The 16,267-nt window shown below is 53.9% G+C and overlaps 1 protein-coding gene across 8 annotated transcripts in view; it reads right to left on the bottom strand.

The window, feature by feature from the left end:
• Rab37 (RAB37, member RAS oncogene family) overlaps positions 1 to 16,267 on the bottom strand; it is a 78,877-nt gene that overhangs the window by 2,251 nt on the left and 60,359 nt on the right. The window contains exons 1-7 of one of the 8 annotated variants that reach the window (XM_046463392.2): positions 5,489 to 5,612; positions 3,203 to 3,284; positions 2,961 to 3,071; positions 1,971 to 2,012; positions 1,404 to 1,470; positions 1,259 to 1,311; positions 376 to 441 (exon numbers count right to left, since the gene is read on the bottom strand). In XM_046463392.2, the coding sequence (XP_046319348.1) occupies positions 376 to 441; positions 1,259 to 1,311; positions 1,404 to 1,470; positions 1,971 to 2,012; positions 2,961 to 3,071; positions 3,203 to 3,253 (390 nt within the window). In that variant the 5' untranslated portion in view covers positions 3,254 to 3,284; positions 5,489 to 5,612. The other 7 variants (XM_046463397.2, XM_046463396.1, XM_046463388.2 and 4 more) reach the window with 7 other exon arrangements.

The following is a 16,267-nucleotide window of genomic DNA, read 5'->3' as shown; positions in this document are numbered from 1 at the left end:
TAATTCTCCTTGGCAAAGGGTGTGGTGGAGACGCAATCTCAGGGGGTTGATAGCAGTTGGGGACAACGCTTTGTAGCCTTAGCTCTTGACCCTTAAACCTGTTCTCCGTGATCTAATGGGGGCTGGTAGCTGGGCAACCCTGAATCTCTTGGGCAGCAGCTTGGGCTTTCCTGGAGGGGGCTATTTCCAAAGCTTGCAGGGGGAAGGTAGGCTAGGCAGAAGTGGCCAGACATGTCTGACCTCTGAACAGGATACTGGAAAGTCCTTTGCTGGAGGGACTTTCCCTTTGGGTGGCTGTCAGGCACAGTGGGGCTGAAGCTGAGGCAGGGGGAGAGGGGGCGCAGGGTGGGCTGACCCTGCCACCTAGCCACTTACCTTGTTGCCTAGCAGCATGATCACCACATCCCTCTGGGCATACTCATGAATCTCTGTGAGCCAGGCCTGTGGGAGAGGGTGAGCTGAGCCAGGCCAAGGCTGAGGCCCAGGCCATTGTCCTCCATGGGTGCCCTGTTAAGGATTCTAAGACCACATATGAGCTCAGTGATCAAAGGACTATGATTGAGGGGCTGGGGATGTAGCTCAGTGGTACAGCACTTGTCTAACGTGCAGCTCTGGGTTTGATTCTCAGCATGCACATGCACACGTGCGCGCACACACAGAGTACTGGTTGATTAGTGATGTCTGCCATGAGCATGGGGTTGGAGGTGGTAACATGAGTGCCATAGATTTTCCAGCATTTTTATTTTATCTTTACGTCTAATTACCCGTTTGTGCGTTAGCACACTGCCTTTGAGGTCAGGGAGCACATGAAACCTACACACTGTTGTGCACAGAGCCAATATTTATTGAGCTACTGTCTCTTTCGTCTAATGTATGTTGTGAGGACATAGCCACTCTGTCTGCTTGAGTTGCACCTTGGGCTGAATGTCTGCGTAGACATTTCTGGCTGGGCTTTTCCCTGGGTCTCTGTAGATAATTGTCCAGGGTGGAGCTGGAACTGTTCTGAACACTTTGACATGAGACACATTCATGAATCATGGTCAGGACTATGCAGTGGCATGGGGCACAATGCCCTGCTTGGTCTCTGTGCCCACATGGCAATCAAATGCCCAGTCACAGTGAGGTATTTCTTGGAAGGTTGTGGGATTCCAAGACCTGCCCTGCTCTCACAGAGCAGGAAGCAGTTCTGGCCTGCATAGGCCCTGCCCTGGCTCCATAGGGGTGGGAGGGCGGGGCACCCTGGGAAGGGAGGACCTACCCTGATGTTGTCGAAGGAAGATTTGTTGGTGATGTCATACAGCAGGAGCAAAGCTGGAGGGGAACAGAGATGACAGAGGAGACTCAGGGCAGTAGCATGGGAGCTACAGAGGGGCTGGGGAAGGAGTGGAGGGCACTGGACTTACCCTGAGCATCTCGGTAGTAAGCATGTGTGACACTGCGGAACCGCTCCTGCCCTGCGGTGTCCCAGATCTAGGAAGGGGTGGAGAGGAGGTCAGGAGGAGGCAGGGCACTGGGACTGCTAGCTGGCTGGAAGGGTGCATTCTGTGGCATGGAGAGCTGGCTGGGAAGAGGGGACTGTCTCCTTCTGTAGGTTCTCATAGGCTTCTGAGAACTGGACAGTGGGAGGTATTAGCTTCTCAAACCCATTGAGGGCTGGCTGTCTCTTGCCCAGCCCAGGGGTTGGGGTGTCCAATCTCCTGAGTCGCTGTAGCCCAGAAAGCTGGGGAGGAGATGGAAGAGGGAGCTAAGCTCAGCTGAAGACATTTTGAGCAGCCTGTGATAGGAGAGAGGGTGCCTGGGAACCGCTTTTTCTGCAGACATCAAACAAACAAAAGCCATTTCCTCTCATGGGCCCCACAGGAAATTACCCCAGGCTGAGGGCAAGGCTTCAGGCCTCCTGTGGTTCAGGGTGAAGAGCAAGGGCAAGCTCTTCCCTCCTCCCTTCCTCACCCAGCCTCTCTCTCTCTCACCTGCAGCTTCACCCGCACACCATCCACGGTCACCACCTTGTTCTGAAAGAGAAAAGTGCAGAGGGTGGAGAGGGCAGGTGAGGCTCGGTCCTGGGCTCTGCCAACATTCTGTCATGGTCCCTACAGGCAGTGTGATGGGCCTCAAAGATGTCTTCAGCCAGATCACCCATCAGAGCAGCAGGGACCCTGTCCCCAGACACCCCCTCAGTGGAAATCTCTCTTCTCACAGCACAGCCAGGACAAGGGGAGCCTGAGAATCTGCCTGGCTCTCTCCAGGCCTCAGCAGGTAGCACAGGGTGGGGCACATAAGGCTCAGCCCCAGGACTGTCAGGGAACCCTGAGAGATGAGGTGTCCGCTGGCATCTGGGGCCCTCCGAGGCTAGCCAGGGCCATCTTCCCTCTAACTACTGATACTTCTCTCAATGCAACTTCAGCACTGGGAGGAGGCACTGAGCCCTCACATGGCCCCACTTGCCAAGGCTAGACCCTTCCTCTCCTGAACTCTTTGGGTGTGTGGTGCTCCTCAACCCTGTTGCAGATTTGTACAGAAGGAAGAGGGAGGGACCTGGTGAGCTGCTGCCTCCCCACATAACCAGCCCAGCTCCTAAGATTAGAGCAGGACAATGCTTCTTGAGTACTTGAGAAAGGGTGACTAACTTTAGGCCTTACCAAAGGGGCTCAGCTCAGAGGGCAGTGAGCAAGGGGCCTGCAGGGCCAAGAAGCAGCTTACTTCATGGAGTGGGTCTGCCCTGGCCTGGGACAGCCCCCAGGAACGGAAGAGAGGAAGACTAGTCTTGTTTTTCATGCCCTGTAGGTAGGAAGGCATCAACACCGCCCAGATGCCTCTAACCTGGCCACCTCAATGGCCCTGGGGCAGCATCCCGGTGCCCTCCAGGCAGGGAGCCATAGGACTCCTAGGGAGCCAGAGTGGGCAAGGAGAGGACAGCCCCCCAGCTCACTGCTTGGAGGAGGAGGCTTCAGCCACCTCACCCTGAAGTCTATGCCGACCGTGGCTATGAAGGTCCCGGACAGGAAGGCCCCATCTTTGAATTGGATCAGGAAACAGGTTTTGCCGACACCTGAGTCTCCCAGAAGCATCACCTAGGAGATGGGGCAGAGGCTGTTAATGGGCATTCAGAGGGAGCTCCCGGATTCCAGGGAGAGACACCCTGAAAGGGGGATGAGAGGAGGGGAGAGGGCCAGGGAAGGTCGTGGGCTGCGTGGAGCAGCACCTGCTTTTGGACGGTCTGCTGCCACCTCGTTGCCCTGCTTCTCCTTTCCATGCTCTGAGGGGTGACCTTCTGGGCTCTTCATCTGGTGCACATGTGGGGGTGGGGCCACAGTGCCAAGAAGGACAGTGTTAATATCTGGGACAGGATTCCTACCAGGGGAGCCTTTCAGGACCAGCCTTTCAGGGCACCATCACTGGTTCAGCATATTCTAAAATTACAGTTGTTTGGGTTTCTTTGTGGGTCCTAGCATCTATTTGGAAGCTCCTAATGAGGGTTTCTCTTTATAAAAAGGCTTGCATGAATCAAGGAAGGCTGAAATTTACCCTGAGACGGGAGACAGTTGGTCTGAAGTTCTTTCAGCCAAAACCTCCCAAGTGGGACAAATGGCTGCAAATTGGCATCCCTGGGTCACTGCAAGTGAGGAGGGAGGGAGTGTGGGGGTGGGACATGCCCACTCTCTTTGTTTCTCATCAGTGTCTGCTCATCTTCTCTAGGGGACACATAGGAGTGATGGAGGGGAACCTCAGTGCCCAGTCATTCCCTGATCTTGGAGAATAGGAGTCTAGACTTAATGCTGAAATATTCCCAGCAGCCTGGTTTGACTGCTTCGTGATGGGTTGAGCATGGACTAGGTCTGCATGATTTTTAAGGCTCTGAACTTGATAGTGGGGCCACAAGCTTTCCTGCCGTAGGCGTGAGGTATTGGGACTATAGAACTCTGGTAGAGAGACAGGGCTGAGCAAAAGGGGATAAGGCTAGGGTTCTGGCTTGTGAAAGGTCTGTGTGTGACTTCCGGAAGATTCTCCAACCTTTCTGTAGCATGATCTCCATGGTAGGTAGAAGGAGAAGGGATCATTTCTTTGAGGTCTTTCTGAGTGTGACAATGGCTAGGGCAATAATATAATATTACTGTGAACACCTAAGTCTCAGGGAAGAGTGGCCCAGGGGTGGGTACTGCCTGCCTGTGGTCCCCATTCCTTCTAATCTGGTCCAACGAACTCCTGCTAGCCTCCTCCCAGACTGTCCTGGACTCAGGCTTCTGCAACAAGCCTGGGAAGGCTGGGGCCCAACTCTTGCAGATGCCACCTGTCCAGGGGACAGACTGGAGGGCATGGGGACCCTACTCCTTGCTCCCCCAGCAGCCCCAGAGGGCAAAGGAGGGGGGTAGGGCCAGTGCCTGTGTACCTTACAGTTCACAGCTGCCTTGAGCTGATGATACAGCATCTACCCAGCCAGGCGAGTCCACCAAACATAAACATCTGCTCCGCCTTGCCACCTCCCAGGCAAACAGCCCAGCTGTCTTGTAGGGCAAAGAGGTCAGGAGGTCCACATCAGCCTGGGAGCTGGTCCTCAGCAGCTCCCCCTCCCTTAAGGGAGCAGGGGCCTGTTTCCTGCCACAGCCCACACAGGACGCCTATCTCAACGGCTCTGGGTGGGTGGCTGGCAGAGTGGCTTCCCTTGAAACCCTGGGGTGGAGGCTTAAGGCCCCCAGTGAGAGTGAGCCCTGCTGTTGGGGAGGAACCAAGACACAGAGGCAGGTTCCCTTGAAGAACTCACAGCATGATCCAGCACAGCCATCTCAACCTTGCAGAGGAAGAGAGTGAGCTTTGAGCCCGCTCAGCATCTCTTTCAAAATTCTTGATACATGCTCACTCCCAGGGCACAGATGGCGGATAAGCAGACCCTACCTGCTTCCCAGGGCACTCCTGCAGAGGGAATGGACTGCAGAGAGCTGTCTTACAGCTGTCCCAGGCCCTGGGAGTTGTGTCTAATTGCTGAGCTTTTTCTCAGGTTCTAAAATTCCCCAGGTGGGCCTGCCTGCTGGGTAGCAACAGCCTCTGGAATGAGGGGCTTGGCCCACAGCTGCCCTGAAGGAGCAAAGCAATGCTCGGAGCCTGGGGATGGGAAGGGGCAGCACTTGGGGGCTGCAGGCTGGAGACCTAAAGAACTTCAAGTCTAAGGCCTTGAAACTGTTGTCAGGTCTCTGACAAGAGCTTGACTCGAAAAGTTGCCTAGCTGCTAGCCAGGGTCTGCAGAGGTCCCCGTTTCCTGGCACTTCCTAGAAATAAGGTGCAGGTAGCCCTAACCAATGTGAGTGGAGGGCTCAATTGGTCAGAAGAAAATTGTGTTGGAGTCCGCAGGGGTGGGGGCAGTCGTTCAGTTCTCTCTCCCTTGCCGGTACCCATCCACCCGCCCAGATGCCTAGAGGCTGGGATGGTCCCAGGGGCTATGTCCTGATGCTCCCTCCCTCCTCTTGGGAGACCCAGCTGCCTGGGTTGGATTCACCTTGCCCGTGAGATCGTAGCTCGGACTGCAGGGCGGGGAGCGCTCGGCGGCCTCGTCATCCCTGGAGGCGGCGGCGCCAGGCGTGCCCGTCATGTCCCCTGACAGGAGGTGAGCTGGGGCAGGCTGGCCGGCCAGGGTGAACGCGAAGCCGCCCCGCCCCGTGCTCCACCCACTCCTTCCTCGCCTCCTCCGCGCAGCCTGGACACTGCCAGGCTCCTCCCTCCGCCCCGCCATCCACTATATGGGGCCAGTTCGGCGCGGGCTGTCGGGCGAGGGCGAGCAGGACTACGGGGTCTGCACCGGGGGTGGGGGAGGCAGGCCCCCTGAGCAACATTAGCCTGGTTTTGTGCTCTTAGCTCAGTGGCCAAGTCCAGCTGCTGGACCAGTCTCCCCAGATCGCCAGCCTCGGGGTTAGGTTCCCCTCGAGGAGCGGGCCCGGGAGACTCCGCCTGCCTGGGAAGATCAGGTCTGGCTTGCGGACCCGCGCGGGGGTTCTCACGGTTGTGGGCAGTGCGGCCAGCAGGCGGCGCCAGAGCTCCTGCCACCTGGCCCTCTTTATCCTGTGGTGAGTGGGAATGGAAAAGGTTGGACATTGGTGTGATATCCAGAAATAGCAGAGAGATAAAGTCACTGTGCTGCGTCACTGTGCTAGTTCAGGTCCACTCATCACACCGAGCCAAGAAGTCAGGAACACGGGGGAGGTACATGGGCTCTCCTTTGGGAGATACCTGTTTGGCTCACTGGGTCTGCAGCATGGGGGCAGTATATATGAGGAGTGGGCTGCACACTGTCCCTTGGGGTGCTGTAATGTCCTGAGTGTATTCAAGGGCAGCCTTGAGCGAGTCAGAAGCAGGAGGGGGTCAGGGAGGTTCCGCGTGAGCCGCATAGAAGAGGGACTCACTACAGGGCGGGAGCTCTTTAGATGTGGTCTTCAGGAGAGGGTTGATCTAGAATACAACACCCAGGCCTCCTCGCACCCACTCTGATGCTGTGTATGCCCGTGGCAGCCAGTGTCTCCCCAACATACACCCCTCACAACAACACCCCACAAATACTACAAACTCATATGCTTCCCACAAACACACACTCTCCATATCATACCACACAAAGCACATACGTTTTGTATCCATCTGTAAACCCATGGCTTGTGCTATGACACACCCCTCATATGGTAGGACACACACAAGGCCCTCTTTATCCTGGGTCTTACACAATGCACGTGCCCCTCCCACATGCTTCACTTCTCCCCACACATGTATCTCTCTTCACCCCAGACATGCACACACCCTGTCTCCGTTCACACCCTGCCATCAACGCACACATCCCATCTCTACACAGACACGTCCTTCAAACCCACCTTCTGTCATCAGGACATGATATGCACGTATCACTTCCAAACGGAATACCCCACAAGTTGCCCCCAACTCTTGTCATCACCCCCAGATCTGAAATGCATATACATCATCCCTGCCCTCCTGCGCCATGGGTCACACCTGCCCCTGTCACATAGCACTCCTGGGAGAGAAGGTGCCGAGGGACACAGGAACCCCTCCTGCTCATTCACAGGTGGCCTCTGCGATCAGCCAAGGCCATCTGGAGAGACTTCGTGACATCCAGGTAGATGGAAGAAACACCAGCGCTGGGGAGCAGTGTGGCCCAGCAGGCTTGGGATGTACAGGGGACACTAGACCAGAGACTGGAGGGACAAGGCCTGAACTCAGGTTCTGCAAATGGTGGCACAGGGACCACCTGACCAGAGCCCCCAGGTGCACATCAGGATGCTGACTCTGGGTCCCCATCTGGTCTTGCCGAATCAGATGTCTGTGGGTGGCTCTGCTTGGAGCCTGCCTTTAAGTACACTGAACAAGGGTTTGGAAACCACGGCCTAGACTCTGTGACAGCTGCACCAGCAGGTGAAGGGTGTGGCGTTTTTTGGAAGGCAGCAGTGAACCACTGAAGTTTCAGGCGGGAGAGGAGCAGAGCAGGGCTTTGGGAAGATGAATTTTGCAGCAGGACTCGAGAGTCTGGAGAAACTGGGGTAAGATATAAGGGAGAACTGACCTGGGGTGGGACAGGGACGGCGGTACGGCTCACGGGTGAACTCCATTGACATCAGCCCCTGGGAGCAAACTCACCAGCAGGACTCTGTAGTGAGCTCGGCGGAGTTGGTGCTGCAGGACTCGGGGAGGACCCGGATTTGAGAGGTGCCTACACAGGACGTGCACAGGCCCCGCCTCCGGAAGGCAGTGGGCCTGTTAGTTTCTGGGATGAGGGCATGTCCCAGTTGGCCACCCCACTCCCTTATTTGTCCCCTATCCCTCCCCTGTTGCCCGGGCTGCACTCAGTCCCCTTGGCTACTAGGACCTAGGTGGCCCCTTCTGCCTCGGACGTCTTCACACTGGAGTTCTGCGTATAGCCAGGCCCAGGCCCTGGGCACTCGGATTTGCCAGCTCTGTGTGGTATTTAGAATCTCTGTGTGAATGACCGATGGGTAAACACGGGCCTTGTAGCCTGGCTCTCCAGGGACCCCAGGTGACTGATATTTTAAAGAGACCCCAAACTCTCCCAGCCTCTTCCCCAGCAGGATGGGTGACACCAGCTCTGTGTCGATATCCAGCTGTTGTAAGCACAGGGATGGACGGGGAAGGCGCGGGGGACGCCAGGCGCTGGACAGAGGGGCGGGGAGAGAGCCTCTGAGACGCTGCGGCACTCAGAGCTGGAGCTCTCTCCGTGTCAACTGGGGGCTGTGGCTAGGTCCCTTCAAGCGTCCTCTGTGTGGTTCCTGTCACAGGCTGTGGCCTTCCCTGCCTTCACCTTTGGGAGTTCCCCTGGGCTCAGGTCCCAGCTGTGTCCCCGTTTGTGGCTCTAGGTCATGCCCTTGGTACAGGTGTCCCTCAGTGTCAAGGGCACCCGTTGGGTTGCTCAACGGCGCCAGGTGGATGCCGAGGGGGTGGAAGGCACCCAGGAGAGCGGGGGAGCCCCCTGCCCGGCTCAGGCCGTGTGGGTCCCTCAGTCTGACCACATGCAATTTCCTTCTGCCTCACGCTTCTCGTCAAGCTAATGGCAAAACTCAGAGGTCTCACCCCTGTGGTCTGAGTGCGAGTCAGGGTTTGCGGGCCACACCTGCGTCAACTCACACCCCACCCTCCCAGACAGGCAGAAGGAAGGGCGAGGTGTGGGTGTGACCGCAAGGGTGGACTGAGTGTGGCTGGGTGGACAGCGTGGAGCATCAGGGCATCGGCCCTCTTCCTGGCAGCCGGGTCCACGGCCTCAGGGATTGCCAGGGCAGCCTTGGCCTCGTGGGACTCAGCCCTGCTAGACCCAGCCTGCCCTGGCCCCCGTCTCAGGGCCACTGGGTACTCGGTCTCAGGACAGAGTCCAGGCCAGCTCTCCCTTATCACCCGCTCCTGGATGGCCACCTGAAGCCATGTGCAGACTGGATCTATGAGACCAATGGACAAGCCCAATTTCTGGTTCCCCTTCTCTCTTCCCACCAGCGTGGCGGGCTGCGTCCCAGCCCTGAGCGTGGCCTCCAGGGCCTGATTTGTCCAGGGGCTGGCAGACTTGCATGTTGTCCAGGAGACGACATCTGCTCTTCCTGTGTCCAGAGTGCTAGGATTCTTGGAGCCAACAGTGTGAGCGGGAGGGAGCCCTGGGCCCGGTCCTCCCAGGACCTTAAGGGAACTCGATAGCTGCTGTGGGTGTGTTAATGCCAGGAGGAGAGGTCGAAGGTGCCCATGGAGGGGCTTGAGAGGACCCCCCCAGCCAGAGGTGCCCAGCACGCTGTGCCCAGTAGAGGCAGAGGGCTGAACCGGAGGCCCCTGGGCGTCTCCACTGTGCTCTGGTTTTGCCCTTCCTTTGCCTTTCCAGATCCATCATGGCTGGGGGCTAACCTGGGCAAGCTACACCAAGATAGCCTTTGCTTTCTGCTCCGGGTTCTGATGAGCCAAGGGGGAGCCCCAGAAGGAGGTGCAGGAGTGGAGGAGAACTGGGGAGCAGGGAGAATTGTCTCCCTGGCTACATCCTGGGGGGCGTCCCACAGGCCCATGTGTCCCTCCGGTGAAGGTCACACAGCTCCTGCCAGGTGGCCTGCCCAGCAGCCCTCCTTGTCTTCTGGTGCCCCGTAGGCTCATGGTGGAATGCACTCCCACCCCCACACCACCCGGGGACACTGCCCCTCCCTCTTGGTCACCACCACTTGCCTGCACCTTGAGAAACAGTCTTTTCATTCAGTCTCCTTGAACAGCCCCGCAGGAGTGCCCACCAGTTTCTGTCTGGCACCCTGATTGACACATAGAGACCCACAGCCCACGCCCAGACCCCGCAGCGCCAACGAGTGCTTACTGTGAATCCGATGCCCACGGTGGCTGAGAAGGAGCCCGGAATGAACTTGCCCTGGTCAAACTGGACCAGCAGAGATGTCTTCCCCACACCGCTGTCGCCCACCAGGATGGTCTGAAAGGGAGCAAAAGAGAGGGCTGAGGGCTGCAATGGGGGTATGGCCGGCAAGAACTGGTTCCTTGTAGACAGACAGACAGACAGACACACACACACACACATACACTTAATTTTCCATTGAAGTCACTGAAAAATGCACAAAGACTAGAAGACATCACATCCCAGCCCACATTCAGGAACGGCCTAGGTGACCATGAGAACGTGCTCATGACGTCCAACATGGGGCCATATGTGACTCTGGGTCTCTGCTGCTATGCTGAGGCCCAACACTGCCATGTACCCTGAGGCCACACTTCCCACGGGCCTTTCCCAGGCCAGCAGCTGTGGCAGGCCTGTTCCTGGAGACAGGGACTCCTCTACAGGAGGCTTCAGCTTCAGCTTGGGGACCCCTCACATGGTATCCAGCCTGCATGGTGGCCTAAGGCTCCCCGGGGCTCCAGGCTCCCTGGTTCCTTCCCCATTTCCCTAGGTGGTTCCCCTGATAAAAATCCTTGCACATTTCATTCCCTTTTGGCATCCGCTCCTGGGAAGACCAGAGCTAACACAATGCCCATGGATCTGCCGCATGTGCTACCCCAGGAAAAGCAAAAACAGATCAGTCTGTGAAATAAAGCAAAATCGAGATGTCTGGTGTGTGCCTTGGGAGGATTTCTCAGTGGGCCCTGTAACAAGGCCGTGGAGAGGAGCACATTTAGAGGAAGCAGATTTAGAGGAAGAGGAGAAAGGCTACTCTCTTTTTGGAAGAGGAGGGGTGAGAATTCACACAGAAACTCGGGTGAAATATTTGAAAGAAGGATCATAAGCAACAGAAAAGAAATACATGTCACCCAGAGGCTGCACCACCAGGCTCTCCGTGAAGGGATGAGCCGTGGGGTAGGGAAACGCCTTGGTTTCAAGGTGGGCGGTGGTGGCTTTCCAAAGGCGGACACTGGAGTTGTTGGAAAGGTGGGGCAGATGCAAACTTTTAGCTGGACTTGCAAATACCTCGAGGCAAAAAGACTGTCAGCCTTGTGAGCAAGGTCCACGTCCCCAGCCACTGCAGGACTCTGACCGAGCAGGTAGGAAGTAGGCATCGAGGCTGGCCGAACACCATGTGGACTTTCCACGTCCGCTTACTATGGTTCCTCTGCCCCCACCTCCCAAACCACATTCTGTCCAGCTTTCATTTCCTCCTGGGATAAAGGACATCATTTGTTTGCTATGAACAGTGAACAGTGGCCTGATTGATTTACATCAAATCTAACTTCCTCCAGCTTTAAGAAGTGTTTCCTAGAGAGAATATTCTAGAAGGTGAGGAATAAGCCCACATGTGCCCGCTGCATTGGCTTCCTAGAGGACACAGCAGATTCTCACTTTCCCCCTTTATCCTTTCCTTGGCAGGGTGAGAAGTTCCCATCCTTTCTTCTGTCATCCTAGAAGCAGACTCTTTGCTGGCCGGTGAGGCCCAGGGAGGCGCCCAGGGCTCCGCACTCCAGCTCAGCTGACTCCGGCTCGGAGCAGGGGCAGGGGCAGGGTGATGCTCTCATACGGGTCTGTTAAGCAGCATCTGGAAGGTGTGGCAGCAGCTCCCGGAGTTTTTAATCTGGGCCACCACGGACGGAAAGCGTAGAGCTGGTCAATCTACAAGCATCTCTGAATTATTTCTCCCTAAATCCAGGACCTCCCTTCCATCTGTCCCCTTTCCAGATTTTTCTGTGCTTTCCCCCTTCCAAGAGCATTTACAGAACATTAATTAATTAGAAGTCAGTTAGTCATGTTTTTGACCTGAGCCTCTGTGTCATCTTTGCCATGATCTGGACGAGTGTCGAGTTAGCTCTTCTTAAGTCATTTTGTCATGTCTGCATTTGTGTCTCCTCCACTTCCAAAGGGGACTAGAGGTCATTTAAGACAAAACCCACATGTATTAGAGGGCAGAAAAAAAAGTGCACAAAGACAAAGGGGGTGTGTGGATGAGTGGCGAGGGGTGTCTGGGGGGCACATCTCCCACCCAGGGCCATGTGGCTGCTCATGACTGCATTTGAGAAGTACATTTGATTCTAGGTTTCCTGGCGGTGAGGACAACATAGGAAACCACTCGGGGTCTGTGGGGCTTGTGTGACAAAGAATGCCTGAGTTCTTTTGACCCACGGCATGTGACACCAAGCGATAGGTAGACTCCTATGTAAGGGGCCCCGAGTAACAAGATGGGCACTTGCCACTCTGCAGCAGATGCGAAGCTGTGACCTTGGTTGAATCAGAGGCCTCACGGTAAATCACACGACAGCAGAGACCTAGCCGTGGGCGAAGGCCAAGGGTGCGGCCCCCCTGCCCTCCGTCTTTCAGGGTGGTGTTTAGAGCACCTTGGTGAATGGGTGTTTCCTCCTGCAGTTGGCTGTGAGTGACCTTAACCAGGCAGGACATTCAGATGCCACCCAGGAAAAAGATCACAGAAATAAAAAATGTTCTGATGGCTAGACAGTAACAGAAATCAAAGTCAAAGACAAGTGAAGTGGGAAAAATATTTGTTGGACATATGACAGACCAGACTGGACCATCCTGCCCACAGGAAGAACTCTCAGGAGAAAAGCTCAAGAAACAAATTAACAAAGAATGCGAACAGGTGTGTTTCCTGGGCATGTGTTCGTGGGCAGTCCTGTGGGCTCACTTGGCTGGGCTGCCATCCCAGTCAGTCCACCCAACACGACTCTAGGTGCTGTGAAGGCATTTCATCCATGTGGTTAGCATCTACAGACTGTTGACTTTAAGTCTTCAATAACCTAGGTGGGCCTCGCCTGATCAATTGAAGGACTCCTGAAGTCTCTCAGGGGAAGAAGAAATGCTGCACCATCAGCTCCTTCCTGAGAGTTTCTGGATTTCTGGTCATCTCTGTAGAATTTGGACTTGCCAGACTCTATGATTTGTTCATTGGAACATGTCTCTCTCTCTCTGATATTGATCAGTATGCATTATACATATGTATATATCAATACGTCCTGCCAATGCTGTTTCTCTGGAGAACCTTAACTGATACAATGGGATAATACAGCAGTTTGATGAAACGTTGAGAATGGGCAGGATTGGCTTAGGTTTGAGGAGCAGCCCCTCACCCACACGCCAGCAAGCACATGAACCTTTTGGGAGAGAAACTGATGATATCACAGTTGCCGATGCAAATTCCTTTGGTTTTCCTTGCAAAAGAACTCACGAGGATGGGTGTGGCACCCATGCTCACTGTAGCATTCCTAAGAAAAATAATTCAGCAGGTGGGGAAGGGAGGAAGAAATTCTAGGATATATACCATGCGGTGCAGGAAAAATGGCAATAAGAATGGGGCACTTAACCACCAAGCCACTTAGTGTACTATTTGGGAGAAACTGTCATTCAGGGAATGAAACCTGGCAGGAATATTCTGAAGTCTATGCAAACTTGTTTGAGGGAGACTTTAGTGCCCAACAGGGTTCACTTGGAAGCTCTGGGGGTGATAGGTGGGAATAGAGAAAAGATTTTATTGTTCATTTTGTCTTATTTTCATTTTATCTTTTACAACCATTTTCTTGCATTATCTTTCTTTTTAAGTATTTACTGGGAAAGTGTTAAATAGAAAAGAAAGTATTTTAGAGTTGACATTATCAATCATGTGTTTTTTCCTTTAAAAAAATAGACTATTCTGAGTACAGCAGTGCATGCCTAGAGTCCCAGCTACCATGGAGGATGAGGTAGGAGGATAGCAATTTTGAGCCCAGCCTCAGCAACTTAGACTCTGTTTCAAAATAAAATAAAAAATGGCTGGGAATGTAGCTCAGTGGTAGAGTGCCACTGGGTTCAATTCCCACTACCAAAACAAACAAAACAACTTTAGTTTTTAGAGTAGTTTTAGACTGAACAGAAGGTACTGAGATTTCCCGCACGTGTGTAGCCTCCTAAAGTATTAATACCCCCCCCGCCACGTTTCCTTTCTATGTTTTTCCTGAAGCCCTAGGAAAAGTCATAATTCTCTTGGGGAGGTAAATTCATACATGGCTGACCCTTATTGAACCTGGACTAAACAGATGGCTTTTCCACAGGAGAATGGGAGCCTGGTCATGGGGACACACCCACTGTTGACAGAAGCCGTCTCTCTGAGGTGGGGCTGGCAGCGGTCCCCAAGCACTTTGGGCTTATCTGGATTCTGTCATTCCGCCATGAACGTGTCACTTTTGTGACTGGAAAATAGTCTGTGGAGGTGCGTTGTGGGTGAGGGAGGGGGCAACGCCATCCGTAGCCTGACTCTCCTTGAACAAATGGTGGTTTTATTTCTCCAAATAAATTGAGCCCATTAATTTGTGCTTTAAAAACAATCAGGGCTGGGGCTGGGCTCAGTGGCCGAGAGCTTGCCTAGCGTGTGTGAGGCCCTGGGTCCATTCTCAGCATTGCACATAAATAAATAAATAATACAAGTCCAAGAACAACCAAAAAAAAAGATCAAACTCCCTGCCAGGCGTGACGGCGCACACCTGTAATCCCAGCGGCTCCGAGGCTGAGGTGGGAGATCTCGAGTTCGAAGCCAGCCTCAGCAACATAGTGAGGTGCTAAGCAACTAGTGAGACCCTGTCTCTAAATGAAATACAAAATAGGGCTGGGGAGTGGCTCAGTGGTCGAGTGCCCCCGAGTTCACTTCCTGGTGCCCAAAACAAAACAAAACAAAGCTGAGGAGCAGGTGACGAAGCTGGCAGGTGCTCTCTTCTGAAAATCAAGAGCCCTTTCAACTTCTAACCCTGCAGAGGATCAGCCCACCATCTCATCCCTGCAGGCCGCAGTAACAGAACACCACAGTCTGGGCAGTTTACAAACAGAAATTTACTTCTCAGGGTTCTGGAGACTTGGAAGGTCAAGGCCTGAGCAGAGCCAGTGTGTGGCAAGGGCCACTTCCTCATAGACAGTGCCTTCTGGCCATGTCCTCACATGGGGCAAGGCAGCTCTGGGGGCCCTCAGTCCCAAGGGCGGCCCCTCACAACCTAGTCACCTCCTAATACATGGTGCCGGGACCAGGTTTCAACAGACAGCTTCGTGGGGGACACAGACATTCAGCCCGTAGCACCTGCTCCTGGAAAATCAGCTTGACCTCTGCCTGACTTCCCAGGGCTGAGGCCAAGATGGCAGAAAGGGACATTAGATTTGGAAAGCGTTCGAGGTTGGTGCTGTGTCTTATTGGTTTTGTTAGTTTGTGATAAAACATCCTTTCATTTTGGGGAACTTGTTTCAAAAGCAACCTTGGTGTGAGCACTCTGATGTTAACCAGGTCCAAGATTCTCTATCTTACTAACTCTTTGATATCAGGGTCCCTCTTCATTTTTAGCACCAGATAGGACCAAAGAGCTTCTCTCTCTCTCTGTGTCTCTTTCTTCTTCTCCAACTTTCTTCTCCCTCCCGTACTTATATGGGCCAGACCTGGTTCGAATCTTCACTCTGCTACTTCATAGCTAGTTGCTTGCTTGGATTAATTACCTGCTCGCTGAGCCTCAGTTTCTTTATCTGAAAAATGGGAATAACATCATCTGTCCTCTAGATTTGCAGTGAGGATTCAGTGTGATAATTATGTAAAATACAGAACATAACACAAGTGGGTAGAGAAGATGAAGTACGGCAGGTCCGAGGGGAATCAAGAAGCTTCAGGAATGGGTGCTGGAGTAGTTACGGTTTGTGGCTGGTTCTTAGGTGCTACAGAGTGTCTCAGTGGGCTCTCAGAGCCAGGGGGAGAATGGCAATGCCGTACACAGAGTGCATCCATTCATTTATTCTCTGCCAGTGTTTATTGAGTTCCTACTGTGTGCCAGGTGCAGATCTAGTGACTAGCAACACAGTCCAGAGTGAGAGAGACTCCACCAAACCAGCCCTGTTGGTACAGAAGCTGCCCCCACCTGTGAAGTTGAGTCCGAAAAGATCAGGTGTATCTGCAAATTCATGAGACCGAGAAGAATGTGTCCCTGGATGCATCTCCACCAGACAGAACTGTGTGTTAAAGCCAGACATAGCTTTTCCCTTCTTGTTGATGTTTATTTCACAGGGCATCTTTCCCCAGAGTAGACAGTGTCGTGTGTGATGGAAAGCTGTTGATTATTGAGTGACATAGTGTATACAACACATTGGTGCCCCCTTCCGATTTCTGGAATCACCCCTGCATTTCTACAGGAAGAGATAAAAGAGAGCGAGGCTGGGCAAGGTGGCACGCACCTGTCATCCCAGTGGCTCAGGAGGCTGAGACGGGAGGATCTCAAGTTCAAAGCCAGCTCAGCAACTTAGTGAGGCCCTAAGCTACTTAGCAAGACCCTGTCTCTAAATAAAATATAAAAAAGGGCTGGGGAT

This window comes from Marmota monax, unplaced genomic scaffold (assembly GCF_021218885.2).
Source record: "Marmota monax isolate L192 unplaced genomic scaffold, Marmota_monax_Labrador192_F-V1.1 WCK01_AAM20220418_F8-fsc00475, whole genome shotgun sequence".
NCBI classification, from domain to species: domain Eukaryota; kingdom Metazoa; phylum Chordata; class Mammalia; order Rodentia; family Sciuridae; genus Marmota; species Marmota monax.
The sequence above is the reverse complement of the archived record's forward strand: the minus strand, read 5'-3'. Positions and strand labels throughout refer to the sequence as shown.